The sequence below is a fragment of the Numenius arquata genome, chromosome 15 (assembly GCF_964106895.1).
Source record: "Numenius arquata chromosome 15, bNumArq3.hap1.1, whole genome shotgun sequence".
NCBI lineage: Eukaryota > Metazoa > Chordata > Aves > Charadriiformes > Scolopacidae > Numenius > Numenius arquata.
In genome coordinates this window covers 1,898,697-1,914,039 of record NC_133590.1, presented here as the reverse complement: position 1 = coordinate 1,914,039, position 15,343 = coordinate 1,898,697, and the positions used below count along the sequence as shown (strand labels likewise).

Here is a 15,343-nt window from a genome sequence, read left to right as displayed (position 1 = left end):
GAGTGGACTGGGGCTTGCACGACAGGAGGTGGTCCCTGGGGGTGTTTCTGTGGGTGCAGAGGGACAGGCAGGGATGGGGGCAGAAAGGGCTGTGTGGGGAGGGGGCAGCAGGTGCGAGAGGCTGGATCTGCCCCAGGCAGGGCTTCCCCCTCCTTCCCCAGGCTGCCCCAGACACCAGCAGGAAGGCAGCTCTGGAGTGGGACCGTGGGGCGCTCTGTGCCCTCTGGAAATCTCTTGGCAGGATGTGACCCTCTGAGGACATTCTATTTCACTCTCCCTTCAAGACAACCTGGTCTAGGGGGTAAGGGCATCCCACTCCAGAGCCTGTGATCTTCACCCAGAGGGGAGGCTGTGGAGCTCACAGCACCTCTGTGACCAGCACTGGGCAGGCACAGCCCGGCTCAGCGAGGCCAGCCCCAGTCCAAATGGCCAGCACCTCCTCCTGCATCCCCAGGCACTTAAACACCATCTTTAATAGCTCAGGTCTCAAGGCTTCTGCAAGGCAAAGCCAATTTACAGAATCCCAGAATGATACGGGGTTGGAAGGGACCTCTGGAGATCATCTAGTCCAACCCCCTGCCAGAGCAGGTCCACCCAGAGCAGGTCCCACAGGAACGTGTCCAGGGGGGGTTTGAATGTCTCCAGAGAAGGAGACTCCACCACCTCTCTGGGCAGCCTCTGCCAGGGCTCTGCCACCCTCACAGGAAAGAAGTTCCTCCTCATCTTTTGATGGAACTTCCTGTGTTCAAGTTTGTGCCCATTTCCTCTTGTCCTGTAACTGGGCACCACTGAAAAAAGACCGGCCCCATCCTCCTGACACCCACCCTTTCAGTATTTATAGGCGTTGATCTGATCCCCCCTCAGTCTTCTCTTCTCCAGATTAAAAAGACCCAAGTCCCTCAGCCTTTCCTCATCAGAGAGGTGCTCCAGGCCCCTCATCATCTTTGTCACCCTACAATTCCCTGCCACGCTGCACGCTCCAGCTAAGGATCTCAGGTTGTGTTCCCCTGCCACACGCCGGGTGCTCACTGAGACACGACAGCAGTAACCACCAGCACAACCACCCCAGAAGCAGCATCCCCCCAGGGTGTCAGTGCCCCTCCAAACCCCACGGCAGCCCCACGAACGAGCCCACGCCACGGAGGGTACTCACAGCCGCGACAGCGCCTGGTTGTTCTGGAAGAGGAGCTCGGGCAGGGTGTGGAGCTGGTTGCGGTTCAGCCGGCTGCAGGGAAGGAGGAAAGGGTCAGGATTTCGAGGGCAAAGCAATCACCGCCCCTGCAGCCCAGCTGGCAGCTCTGGCTCACTCAGAGGGGCCATTAGAACAGAGCATCCCGCCTGGCGAGGACACCCCTGTCCTGCTCATGGCACTCCCAGGCAAGGGCAACCAACGGGGCTTTAATAAACTTACTCGCAATATTGTAATTACATGCAGACAGGACTCCAAGCTGTTAACTGCTGATTGCTGCTTAACTGCGCAGTTAACCTGCTGCTCGCTCGGCTCCTCGCATTATTTGCTCGAGCAGCTCGGGATTTTTAAACTGCTGAGCTATTTTACTGAGTACTGGACTGGAACTTACAGCTCCCTCGCTAACACACAGGACACAGCTGATAACAGTGAGAGTGATTTGTGTTTAACCTGCCCCTCACCTCAAAAGCATCAGAAAGGACTTTAAGAACTATAGAAACAGAAATAGGTTTGCTTCCCACACCGTAAAATATTGCTGCTGTGCAGCAGAGAAGCTGTTTGAAGTCAGGCAGCACCAATACATTATGGTTTAAGGAAAAAAGGAAAGGATATAGCATCCTTTCCTTTTTTCCTTAAACCATAATGTATTGGTTTGTGACTAAATCTGGCAGCCCCGTGCCAACCCGCCTCCACGCCCGGGCACTCACAGCCGCTCCAGCTCCTTCATGTCATCGAACGCCCCACGCTCCACCGTGCTGATCTGGTTTTCCATCAGCTGCCTGCGGAGAGAAGGGGTCAGCTTTCCGGAAAGGTGATCCCCAGCCCCAGCGCCCCATCTCACCAGCAGGGTCACCGATCCTCCTCCAGACCCAGGGCAACCGCGCTCCCACCATCCCCTCAACACAACCTGGTCTCTTTCTCCCCACTCCCTCCCAGCTGGAAGCCCACCATGGTCAGCCCAACACAGTTGCCCTCCAGCCCTGCCAGCAGATGCCCAGCAAAGGGCTCAGCATCATCTCTACCAGCCCCAGGAGCGGCCACAAGCCAAGCAGGGTGCCCGCCAAGGTCAGGGCAGCTGGCCCTTCGCTGGGAACTCACAGGACACGGAGCTGCTTCAGTCCGGCGAAGTCATTCTTGTTGATTCGTGTGATGTTGTTGCCATTGAGCTCCCTGAGGAGAGAAGAGGCAGAGATCAGCAAGGAAGTGCTCAGGAGGTGCCCAGGGGCTGGGGCTCCCCAGGATTTCCCCAAAAAGGGCAGACAGGCCCCAAAGGACAGCAGTGGCTGCTGCATTTCTGTGCCCCTTGCCGGGAATGGCAGGTCTAGCCACTGGCTCCAGAGATGACCCTCAAGGGCACACAGAAGCCTGGCTGGTCAGAAGTATCTAAGCTGGCATCTTTCGTGGACCATAAAGCAGCAAGAGACACGGGCTGCCCAGCTCCCCCATCTCACTGTCCCTATGCTGGATGCCCCCCTTGGGACAGAAGCCCCATCAGCAACACAATAAGCAGCCCAGCAACACCAGCAGCCACCTGGCTGGCTGCACATCACCCCACTCTGGAAAAGCAGCAAACACCTGGTAGGGTCATCTCAAACACACAGAGTCGCTTAGAGAGGGCAGGGGTAATAAGAAACTGAACAACAGCCCCCCAGAAAAGCAGGACCCCTCCAAACACCCAGCTGCAGGTCACCCACGTGCGTCACCACCTATGCAGTGCTCAACACCTCACACCTTTCTCTGCCCTGTGCCACCTCAGAAACATCTGCCTGGAGAATAAGCTACACTTCAAGAGACACTTGTAGGGGACCAGCTGTTTCTCCTGGCATTGCTCCCACATGCAAAAGCCCCGGGCAAGCACAGGGACAGGCACACCAGCCAGAGGGGAGATGCCACCCCGACTTGCTCGCCCTGCTGGTGGAAAGAAGGGTATGGGGTTGCCCGTGGGGTGCCTACACCCACCTCACGGCTCCTGTCCTGCTGTCCCGCCCAGGCTCTGCTCAGCACCGGGGCAAGGTGTGACCCACTGCTAGACCCACATGTGGCAGGGGTTTGGCTCCCAGCCGGCCAGCTACACCTCCCCGGCTCTCCCCCACCACGCTCTCCAGCGTGCCCCTGCTGGAATTATCCTGCTTTAAAATACATTGAGCCGGGAGCTGCAGAGATTTTCGCCTCACGGTCTCAGCTTTGCAGTGCCTTTCTGCATTAGGGGCTGTCAGCCCTTGGATTTAGAGCCTGCAGAGCTGGGGGTCCCCGTGCAGCACCCCACGGCACTGTGTGCTCCTAGCCACGGGGCAGATCTGCCCACGGCATGCGCTGGGGACGGAGGATGCCCGCACGAATGCATGGCCTGGGGAGGGCTCCCACACTGGAGACCTGGTTTGCCCGCACTGAATGCCGGCTCAGAAATAAAGAGGAAACAAATAAACTGCAGGAGGGGGAGGCAGTCGAGGGAAGGACGAGCTGCTGGAGCCAGGGCAGGACAGGGGAGAGGCAGGAGGGTGCCTGGGCAGGACCCCAGCACCCAGGGCTCCACAACCCCCCCAGCAGCGGGACCGGGGAGCAGGGATGCTCCGTGTCACACGAGGGGCTGAATACAAAGCCCATCATTCCCATCTGGAACCAGAGCCTCCCTCCAGCGGGCTCCGTGGCCAGGCGAGAGGCCAAGGTCAGCGGCGGGGCTGGCCCTGGAGCCACCCAGCAGCGTGTAGGGCGCCGGGTACAGGCAGCGCAGCCGCGCACCCCGGGGTGCTGCCATTGTCCTGCTGAAACGGCTGATAATGGCTAATGAGTTCCAGCTCGCCATTATAGCCTCGTAATTACACCGCTATTCAGCAGCCGAGATTGCCGGGCTCCTGCCATTATCCAGCCGTGTGTGCCTGTGTTGGGAAGGAGGTGGGGAGAGCACGTTACTAGGACACAGATGAATGCAAGCGGGGAATGAATAGAGGTTCCCCAGCCCCAGCGATTAAACTGAAACCCACACTCGGGCTCTGCAGCCCCACGGCTCGTCCGGCTCCCCGTCTGGCCAGCCCACGGCGTGCACATCTGGCTCCCAGGGATGGGGCTCCAACCCCGACACTCAGTCCTGCCCCTCTCCTGGGGAGCAAAATCCACGGCCAGGCTGTAAAGTCCCAGCCGCAAGGCGCTGTGGCGAGTCAGGCATTTTAGGGACATCTGTCACTGCAGGAGGGGTGGCTTGGTACGTGCAGATGTGTTTGCCCACCTCCTGATGGACCACAGCTTTGGGGCCAGCTAATGGCAGGGAGAAACCCCAGCTTCAGGAAGGGTTTTCCCCCAGTGTGCTAAAGGGTTCGTGCCAAAGCGGATTGCCTGGAAGCTCCCCGGGGCCAGGCTGGAAGCCAAGCTGGAGGTATCGGCACCCATCCGAACTCCTGGTGAGGGAGGATCCCCAGCAGGACACCCGTGTCGCCTTCTTTTAAACGTATGTAACATTACTCTGGCTGCAGTGTGTTAGGAAATCTCTGGTACTGCAGACAGACAGAACAGAGAGGCTTGATTTTAAATCTGCTCAACCTGAAAGCCAAGATTTAGACCTCAGCCTGCGAAGCCCAGAGAGGGCTCGAACACCTCTGGGGTCCTCGGCACCCCAGAGCCGTAGCCAGAGGCGGAGCACAGAAGCCGGAGCCAGGCAGAAACACCAAACAGCCATGGACTGGAGATGGACACGGCCAGTCCCTCCATATGCCAAAACCGGGCTCTGCCCTCTCTCCCAGGCACCTGCTGGAATAGCACAGCCCAAACCCAAAGACCTTTTGGCACAAGGAGGCACAGGCAGGATATGCTGCCTTAGGGCAGCCCCTGGGAACCTGCCATCCTGGGGGGAAACTGTGCTGCCCACCCAGCCCATCACAGTCTCAGCTCCCTGCAGGCTTGCTGAGCATCCTCGGGGTGCGCTGGCACTGGGGCTGGTGGCTGTCCCCAAGCAGGACAGTGTCCCAGGGCCCCTTTGCAGCCCTGTTCCCTCAGGGACTGTCCCTGCGTGCTCCCTGACAACCGCTCTCAGCATCCCCCCTTGCCTTTGTTCGGGTAAATGATGGCCTTTGCAACCAAGATGGGAACGAACAGCAGGTAAAGCTTATTTGTAAGGATGCCGAGGCAACACTGCTATTTAACTTCATGCCGTTTTTTTCCCCTCTAAATCCCCTTCAGTTCCTCATGGAGATAAATTACAGTCTGCTGTGCCCAGAAAGCCGGCTCCCTGCTGCTCAGCTGCTCACCCGCTGCCTCCGTGCCCTTTCCTAGTGAAGCAAAACACCCTGCCCTGCCCCACGCAGCAGAGCTTCGATAAGGACCGAGGTGTCTGGGGAGCTGCCTGGCAGATTGGTTGCATTTCTGGACTGTGATTTGGAAGCACGGATGCAGGGCGTGCTCTTTCGCTGCTAATCCGTAGGGTTTAATGCCAGAAAGCATCCTCACGTTCACCCAGGCTGTCCTCCCCTGCCCCCCAGCACCCCGCATCTCACACTGCCACTGGAAAGGCAGCGAGGTTTCATTTGCAGCCTTCCAAATTTCACAATCCCCCCCTCCCATTTCTCCCTGGGAAGAAGAAAGTCATTAAAAAAAGCAGTCCCTTTGCTACTCTGCTTATGGATCATCCCACTCCCAGATGGGATGTCTGCGTTTCAGCAGGGTTCGTTAGACTGGATTTGCATAGTCTGGGTTTATATTTGGTTTCTAGCTTATTCCACTCCCGGGAGGGAGGGGGGGGGGGGGGGGTCTGATGCATCTTTTCCCTTTGCAGGGTTTGCAGCTACACTAACTCGGTAAGAACCTCAGAGAGTGCAAATGCTGAGAGGTAATTTATTAAATACAGCCAACATGAGTGATATTTCCCTGGGCGCTGATTTATCAGGAGCTGGCAGGGGAAGGAGCAGGCAGCGCAATCCCACTGCCCCTACTCCCTCGCAAAACACCAGACACACGATTCCTGTCCTTGTGCTCCACGCAGCTCTGCTCTCCCACCGCCGCAAAAATCCCAACTGCTGTGCTTCCCGGACTCAGGCTTTTAAGGTGGCAGAGGGAAAGTCTGCAACACGAAGCCCTGCATTTGCACCCACAAGTGGAGAAACGTGCCCCGGCCCCGTCAGCGCCAGCAGGGAGTGGGTACGACAGTGCCCGGGTGGTGACGGCAGGGGCTGCTGGAGAAGGGGGTCTGTGCCAGCAACGCCTGCAGCCAGCCGTGCTCCTGTGGTCCCCACCCCGAGGGCTGACACTGCCCCGGTGACTTTCAAGGCCAGCAGTTGCATCGTTTGTGTGATGCATCCCTCCCCGGTCCCCATCGCCCTGCTGTTCCTGCCCTTGTCACAGAGCACCGGCCCTTAGGGGCACGGCTTCCCTCTCAGCGGCTCCACAGCCCCCATCCCAGAGCCCTGACCCCAGCTGGAGCTGGCAGGGCCAGATAATAATCAGGGAAGCACCAAAATGAAGGCTGCAAGGTCACGCACCCCACAGCAGTACCTCTGCAGCCCTCCATCAATCCTGACAGACACCTACATGGCTCCTTCAGGGATGGGGACTGACACACACACACCCCCCCCACCCCCCCCACACACCCCCCATGCCCTATTCCAGCAAGCCACTGATCCTGCCTCAAGGACCATTTCCAAAACTCTGTTCTGAACCCCTCTTGCTGCAGATGAACCCCATCCCTGCCTGCCCTGGCCACTGTGGTGCAGAGACCAGACAGCTCCCTTGCCATTGCAGGTCCCCTCTTCCAGTCCTGTTCCCCCCAACACACTCCCAGCCCCACAAGTGCAAACCCCCCTCGAGATCTCTTTGCCTCGCAGGGGCAGGACCTGTTCGGCTCCCGCTCCCAGCCCACGTCTGTGCTGTTGGTGATTCCCTCCCACCAAACACCTTCCTCAAGTCCCCAGGCAACAGCATCCTTTTTGTCAGCCCATTCCTCCTGTTCCCCAAGCCCACTTTGAAATCTCAGCCTGTCCTCCAGCCCGCTTGCGTCTCCCACAGCCTGGTGGCATCTGCAAATGTCATAAGCAGCTCGTGTCCCATCACTCAGGCTGCTAATGGAAACATGGACGAGGCTCAGACCCTGGACTGACCCCTGCGCTCAGCACTGGGGGACAGAGCAGCTGCATCCTTTCATCTTATACTTTTATAGCATTTTTCAAGTCTTCTCAAGATTTCACCCGGCTGCTTGAATGTAACCGAGTCCCAGCACAGGCTCGCTGAGCTGCCCAAGCAGAGAAAGGCAGGGCAGAGACCTTCCCAGTCCCGGGAGAGCTGGTCCCCTCCAGCACCGGCACAGAGGGATGCTCAGCACATCTGCCGGCTCCCTGCAGCCCACAAGGGCACAGCCGGGTGCCAACCCCATCCCCTCTGAGATGCAAGGCGGGTACAGGGTGCTGCTGCCCGCTGCTTGGGAAGAGGGCACTGGGCACCCAAGCCCTGGGCTGACACAACCACACAGGGGGCTCAGAACTTTTTCCTCTTTTTCCTTCCCATCCCCGCCCTGACCGGACCCCTCAGGCAAGAGCAAGGGTGCCCACGGGGTTCATCAAAATCCCTCTGAAGGTGCCATACGCCCCAGAGCAAACACCTTGCCAGCACCCATCCCAGCAGATGCCTGCAGGGTGATGTGTCCGAAGAGGAGAGCTCCGAGAACAGTTATGTGCTATTTGGGCTCATCTGGGAATAACTGCCCTCAGCCCAGAGGGAACCCAACCCCACGCGTGGCGCTGGCCCCCAGAGCACGGGGCGCTCCGAAAGCTTTCATGAGGTACTAAAGCAGGTTAGCATCTCGATAAATTTTTAAGTGTTACAAACAGCATCGATTGTGCGAGTAACGGTGACGATGGGGAAGGCTTTCTGCTCTTCCTAACTCCTCTCTGGGGTTTTCATGCCACAGCCATTAGCCGCTCACAGTCAAGGAGCGCTTTACACTCACGCAGTATCACGGCGTGTCACCTCCAGGTTAAAAAAAAATAAATAACCTCACTCAACCCCGGTGTGAGAGAGAAAAGGCAGCAGGTTGTTTCGGCTTCATAAAGGGGGAAACTGAGGCTCAGATTCACCTGGATACCCTTAAAATTGGGCTTTTTGTGCTGTGCTGACATGCCTAGAGAGGAGCATCCCCTGGCTCCTCCGCCTCTCAGGGCAGGGCAGGCAGCCCAGCCCTCAGGCTTTGTCCTGCCACTCAGCAGATCGAGTTCCAATCCACCCTGCATCTTCCTCGGCAAACCCCCTGTGCTCATCCCTCCTGGAGCAGCTCACGGTGGGTGTGGGAGGACAAGCACACCCAAACCGCTCGCTTACGGGTTCCCGGCTCAACCCCAGACCAGCTGGGTCTCCTGGAACATCCCATTTTGAAGCCGAAGCTTCCTCCCACCGAGAAATAGAAACATCCTGAGCCAGGAGCTTGCATCCCTCCCACTCTTGGTGCCCAGGGCTGTTCCTCGGCTGCATCGCTTGAAAAATTAATCTTCCCTTTTTTCTGATCTTCTTCCTCCTAGCAGCCTCTCTCCCCCATAGGACACTTGCCTCTGCTATTTTGAGCAGCAAGTGCATCCAAAATGCATGCCAGGAAAGCAGATACGCAGCACAGCTTCAGAGCCCGCGTGTGGCGGGGGGACCCGAGACCCTCCTGGAGGGGACAGCCTGGGACCGATCCTGCACCACCACCACGGAGAGGTTCCCTCCATCCCACCTCGTTCCCTTCCCGCTTCCAGCAGCACCGCGAACCTAACGACCAGGCTGCAAACCAGCCGCTCTCCCTGCCCACGCTGCTAATTGCAGCCTGGCACCCTACAGCAGGAACACCTCTGCTCGCCGCTGCTGTCACCGCAGCCGTCCCTGGCTGTCCCTGCAGTGGGGACAGGGGACAGCTGCCAGAGCTGGCCTTGGAGCTACTGGTGCTGGAAGCCTGCCGGGGAGCGGCGGTCTGGGTCCGACATCCCCGGGGATGGGGCCATTTGCTAACGCACAACTAGGTTTTATCGCCTTTCAGAAAAACACGCACAGAAACATTGCTTTGCCTTTCGGGTTTTATGAAAGGTTATTTCGGTAGCAATAAAGATAAAGGGGATGCATCTGCGGCACTAAGTACCTCTGGAGCGGGCAGGGAACCATGAAGGACTCGGATGCGAGACAAAGACAGGCTCCTTGGCTGCCCACCTCGCCCCCCGGTGCACGCACACATCCTGCGCCAGCACCCGCCTCGCCCACACCGGCTCCCTGGGGAGCAGACCGGAGCAAGGATGGAGGAAAAACCCCTCTCGGCGCTGGGTCATGGGCTCGTACATCTCCCCCTGGATGGGATACCCTTTCCCTGCCCACACCACCTCGGTGGCACCTCGAGTCCCCGCTGTTCCCCCAGGCTGCAGGCTCTGTTCCCCCCTAGGGGGGTCTCTGGAGCATTTGCATTTTATGGCTCTTCTGCTGGCCGCAGGTTCGGTGGGAAACAATGAAGTAGGGGAGCATGAAACTCGAAGCAAATGCACGTCCCGTAACGAGCCAGCCGGAGGGTTTCTGTGCGTGCCTGCGCACGGGGTGCTGCCCTGCACCGGCACCGCTGCCGCCGTGCCCAGCAGGCAGCCGCAGCAGCCACGGCCTTTGAAGGTGCACGAGAGACCCACAATTAAAGCCAGGGACGATTCCCCCTCCTCGCTCCCGCCTCGGCGGTGAGGAATTGCCGGCGGCACAATGCATCACCCCGGAGGAGCGAAGTGGCAGCACATTTAAGGCAAAAATATCTATTTTAAAGGCTGCAATAAAACAGAGGCAGGGAAGGGTTTATAGGGAAGCAATTGCCGAGCAGGGTGAGAAGTGGTCACCAGAGGCCAATCCGCCAGGCTTTATTGCCTGTTACCAGTGACTTTTCCCAACCAGGGGACAATAGATCCTCCGCTATCAGCCTCGGCTCTAGTCAATACAAACACGACATAGTTTTTTAAACTAATATTTTTCCAGCATGCAATTCCATGGAGAGCAAGAACGCAGCGTTACCATGGCGATATATAGACAGCATCTGCCTTGGACCTAGCTGAAGGGAGAAATTGGAATAGAATTGCAAATTTCGTCTGTCCAGGAAGGCTCTCAAGGAAGCCGCCGCGGCGGGCTGAGCAGGCTGAGCAATCTGCCCTCCCCAGCCAGCCCGCACCCTCCCAGAGCCCAGCACCGGCTCTCCGGAGAGCCAAGGGCAGCGGGGCCGGCCGAGCACTGCCCTGGCTGGAAATAGGTCCTGCATCCAGCCCCCGAGCTCGGCAGGGTCGATGCGCTCCCTCTCTGCCTCTGCGACCAGCCCGCTCAGCTGCAACACTAAAAACTTGCCTGGGCACCCCAGGAAGGGGAGAGGTTGAGCCCCTCAAGGTGCTTCCTTAGAATTAATGTTTCCCAAAGGAGACACAGCGTGACGACTGGTGTCGAATACACCAGCGCTGCCGCGATACGCCGGCCCTGCCGCTGCAAGGCATTTTGATTAACCAGCTAGAGGGAGACGGGCGGGCATGAATTAAACACGCGCTGAACAAGAGCTCGTCGCTGTAATTTCGGCGGGGTACAGCCTGGCAGTGCACGAGCGTTGCCCCGGGTGCAGCTGCCCTGTCATCAATCCCCCCCGTAGCCACGGGACGGAGCTCAGCACCCTCTGCCAGCCAGGCGGGCGGCAGAGCACGCAGGCAGGGCTGGCTGCAGTCTGGATGGGACCCATTTCAGGACAGGCAAATCCCAAGCTGGGGGAACAAGGCAAACGGGAGCTCCACGCAGAGCTGAGGCCAGGGACCTTGGGAGGAAGAAGAGGGAGCCAAGGGGGAGGCAGTGATGGGGACCCCCACACCCAGCTCTGCTGCCCCCCGCGTGGGGGGAGAGGGGCACGGCACAGCCAACAGTGAGATGGGGAGTGTTCAACCCACCACAGAGGAAGCGAAACGGGGGGCAGTGGGGCAATTCTCAGCTGTCAGCCGAAAACTTCAAAAGCGGGAGGGAGTGCAGCGCCATCAGGCTCAGTTCAACCCCCGGCGAGCACAGAGCTGGCCTGGAAGCAGCCATTTGAGGGCAGCGAATCTGCACTATCCTGCTGGCACGGGGAGAGGGACCCAGCTCCCCGACGGGGCAGTCTGCTCTTCAGGGGGGCTTTCAAAGAAAGAAAGAAAGAAAAGCAAGCAAATGGGGAAGGGAACCGTGCCCTCCTCTGGCAGCAGAGACCCGAGGGACTCCCAGGAGCAGATAACACCGTAGTCCTGGAGGATTATCGCCCGTCCTGCCTGCAATGCCTCCAGGACCTGCTCTATCCTGCTGCCAGAGGCGTAGGCAGGAGCACAGGCAGCCGTGCAAAGCGCCCGGGGATTTTGCTGCTTCCCCCCTTGCTGCAGCACTAGCCTCCCCGCTCGGTGCCTGATCCGGGCAGACGCGTGGAGTGCAGGCTCCGCTCGGTGTTTCCGTTGGGCTGCAGACTAGAAGGCACCAAGGGAGCAATGTGCAGGGTGCAAAGAAAGAGGGGTCCCCTGTCCCCTCATGCAGTCACCACCCGTGCTCCATGCTGGTCATGTCTCCAGCCTTTATCCTGCACCAACAGCACGGCACTGCCACCAGGCAGACACCATGAGACACAGTCAAGCAGCAGACAAGATAATTTTCTCCCCAGCCTGTGATTCCCCAAAGTTGCAGTGACTGCGAGGCGAATAATTCCCTCTTCTTCAAAGAAAAAGGGTGTGTTTCAAAAGCGATGGAGCTCGGAGCTCACCACAGGGCGCTGCTGTCTGAGTCCCTGTGATGACTTTGGCAGTGCCAGCATGCGTGGCGGCAGCGGCGGCGGTGCCCTCTCCAGGGGTCTGACTCATGCCACCATGGGGCTCAGCCAGCTGGGAGGCTGAAGAAAGCCTGGAGCTCCAAACACCACACCGGGATGCCCCGCGTGCATCAGGGGCATGCAACAGGCGAGCAACGTGACAGCAGGGACACCACTGCTCGCGGGCAACATGGGACACATAGTGAGGTCGACATCACTCACGCTGCACATCCCCGGGGCTTGGGGAAAGAGCCGGGCAGTGGAAAGGGACTGCTGGCTTCCCAAAGAAAGCCAGCCCTTGGAGACAGCGAGTCCCGAGCACAGACCCTGCTGCGGCTCCCCTGCGCTTGTTAGCCGACCCTGCTCCGTCAAGCGGTGAGAAGTTGGAGACTGGGAGGTTGCAGCCTCTTTACAGGGAACTCAAACTCATTTACGAGCTGTTAGGGCAGGAATTCACTGCTCGGAGACAGACCTGCTCTGCACAGACACCCTCAAGCACCTGCAAGGGCGTGCAACACAGCGGGAAGTAGTTCTCCAGCAGACAACACCCACGAGAGAGCAGCACGTCTAGCTCAACCCAGCCGGCAGATCCGGCACCAGCAGCTGCATGAATATATGGAAAACCCACTGTCACTAAGCGGCGATGGCCACGGAGGACTGGGTGAGGGGAGGCAGAACAGGAGACAGCAAGCAGGACCCGCTGCCAGAGGGGAAGAGATGTCCTGCAGGGTGGGAGCGAGACACCCGCCCCAGGGCATTCTCCATCAGCCCCCCCTCCAGCATCCTCTTGTCTGGAGATGTCTCCTCTCTGCCCGGTGGGCAGAGGCAGGGTCTCACTGCCCACATTCCCCCAGCACCCTGCACCTGGGTGCATGGAGAGCAGATGCTGTGAAGCCCACCACGCTCCCCCGGGCAGAAAGTGGGGGGAAAAGAGGGACGGAAAAGGCTGGTGCAGGCTCTGCAAAACCTTCCCCCCGACCCTGGGCACGGAGGAAAGGGGAATCCTGCCTCGGAGCTACAACCCAGCTCTCGGGAACTGCAGCTCGCAGCAGCCTGGTCACTGCACCAGGTAATAATCATTTGTACGAGGATAATTGCAGTGGGAGAAGAGAAAAATCGACTAAAGCGGCGTCCCACAGAGCTCCCAGCGCTGCATGCTGGGCGCAGCCCTGGGGGCTGCCAGGCTGCCTGCAGTCCCTGCCTGCGGGGTCCCTTCCCAGCTGCAGGCAAAGGGCACATTCACACTCCAGGAACCGGAGGCAGCGCAGCAGAGGGGCAGGAGCAGCCCCATGTGTGTGGCTGTCCCGGGACGCATCCTGCCCTCAGGAGGCAGCATCCCGATGCTTCCCTGCACTACAATGGGGGTGCTGGGGCAGCCCGGCCCCATGGCTAGGGCTGGGAAGGGGGGCTCCACCGCAGCCCGTGGGAGGGGGGACCCACTACCCCTGAGCAGAGGGGAGAAGCTGGGCACAGCCCTGCTCTCCTGCCGGGTCTGGGGACACCTGCACGCTGGGAACCCGCCATCAGCAGCAGGTCAGACACATTCAGCTCGTGCCCCTCTCCCCAGAGCGGGGACCCGCTGCAGCAGTAGGACTCCAGAGCCAGGAGACCTGCCCAGCAGCGGAGGGGTACCTTGCTTGGGGGAGCTCAGCTGGTGCGACAGGACCCCCGCAGGCAGCTGGACCGTGACCGTGCTTATGTGGTCCAGCTGAGAGATGCAGGGACCACCTCTGGGGATGTGGCAGGGGCTTTGATGAGCAAGGAGATGCAGGCACAGGGGACTGGCAGGGTTGGGGGAGCTGTGTGCGTGGCTGGAGGCTGGTCACACCGGGGGTTCCCAAGGGGAGAGCAGGGGAATGGGGCCTGATCCCCAGCACAATGGCCCCAGAAGGGCTCCTCGGGGACAAAGGGGTGCCCAGCATGGGTAGGGGCTCGGGTGGTGGGATCCCACGGGCAGCCCCTCCAGCGGTGTGACAAGTCACAGCAGGGGCAGCCACATATCTGCCTGTGGCCATGTGCCGTGGGGCGTGCAGCCACCACATATGCAGCCCATACTGGGCTGCCCCAGAGTAAATGCCCCCCCAGAGCAACCCACTCCCTCGGGCACAGCTCGAATCCCAATCCCAATCCCGCTCCCCACCCTCGCACACATACTGGCACAGGCAGGCTCTTGCACGTCCATGCAGGACCCCTTGCACATCCCTCCCAGACGAAGGACTGCACACACAGCCTGCCCCAGTGGGCTCTTGCACACACACTGGTGAGCTGGTACACCCCCCTCACGGATGGGATGATGCACACTCACCCCCGGGATGGGAGACTGCACATGCACCCACCCAACAGGCTCTTGCACACGCATCCCCTGGAAACTGCTACACACACACACACACACACACTCTCTGCTGAACGGGATGCTATTACACATGTGCCCACCCGGGCAGGTTCTTGCACACTCAGCTTTTGGACAGGCTTTTGCACGTGCCCCTCTCCCCCCCTCCCGGGGCATTTGCACAAGTACTCCCCTTAACAGACACATACATCCCCCTTGGACGGGCGCTTGCACACACACACACACACACCCCAACCTCCGGCCAGGCTGTAGCACACCCACCCCACGGACAGCCTCTCGCACACGCATCCCCCGACGGGCTCCCGCACAGCTTCTTAAACACGCACCCTCCCTCGCTGGGCAATTCCCCGCACTCCCCGCACGCTCCTGAACCGCCCGCCAGCCCGGGGCGAGCCCCGGGTGGCCACCCCCCCCCCCCAACCTCACGCCCGTCCCCGGCGCCGGTCCGGACAAAGCCCGGCGGTACTCACAGCCGCTCGGTGCCTCGGGGGATGCTCTTGGGCACGGCGCGCAGGGCCGTACCGTGGCAGTCCACCGTGGTGCCGCTGCAGGCGCAGAGCGGCGGGCAGGCGGCGGCGCGGCCCCGGTACAACGCGGCCAACGCCAGCAGCCAGGCGACGGTCCGCAGCCCCGCCGGGACCCCCGCCACCGCCGCCGCCGCCCCCCACCCGGGGGTCGGGACCGCCATGGCAGCGGGTTAGGCAGCGGGGCCGCTGCGCATCACCGGGGAGGGAGGGAGGGAGGGAGGGAGGGCGGCGGGGCTGGGGCTCGGTACAGGCTCGGCTCCGGGGCGAGAGCCCCGTCGGCGCACACCCGCCCGGCCTCACTGCCGCCCCATCCCGCAGCCCCGGCACAGCCCCCGCGCTGGCTCCTCCCTCCCACCGGGCCCGCCCCGCCGGGCCCCCCCCCGCCGCCGCCGCCGCCGCCGCCGCCGCCGCCGCCCCTCCCCGCGCCCCCGGCACGGGCGGCTGCGGGGGTAGAAGCGGTGCCGGCTGGGCTGGGCACCGGCACATTGAGCCGTCGGGGCTCTGCACCGCCCCGG

General features: G+C 60.5%; 1 protein-coding gene across 1 annotated transcript in view; it reads right to left on the bottom strand.

Annotated features, from left to right (window-relative positions):
* The window catches only part of SLIT1 (slit guidance ligand 1), a 63,885-nt gene extending 48,896 nt beyond the window's left edge, over positions 1-14,989 (bottom strand). The window contains exons 1-4 of the mRNA XM_074159147.1: positions 14,772-14,989; positions 2,288-2,359; positions 1,897-1,968; positions 1,154-1,225 (exon numbers count right to left, since the gene is read on the bottom strand). Coding sequence (XP_074015248.1) covers positions 1,154-1,225; positions 1,897-1,968; positions 2,288-2,359; positions 14,772-14,989 — 434 coding nt within the window. The remainder of the gene's footprint in view (positions 1-1,153; positions 1,226-1,896; positions 1,969-2,287; positions 2,360-14,771) is intronic.
* Between the last annotated feature and the right edge of the window lie 354 nt (positions 14,990-15,343).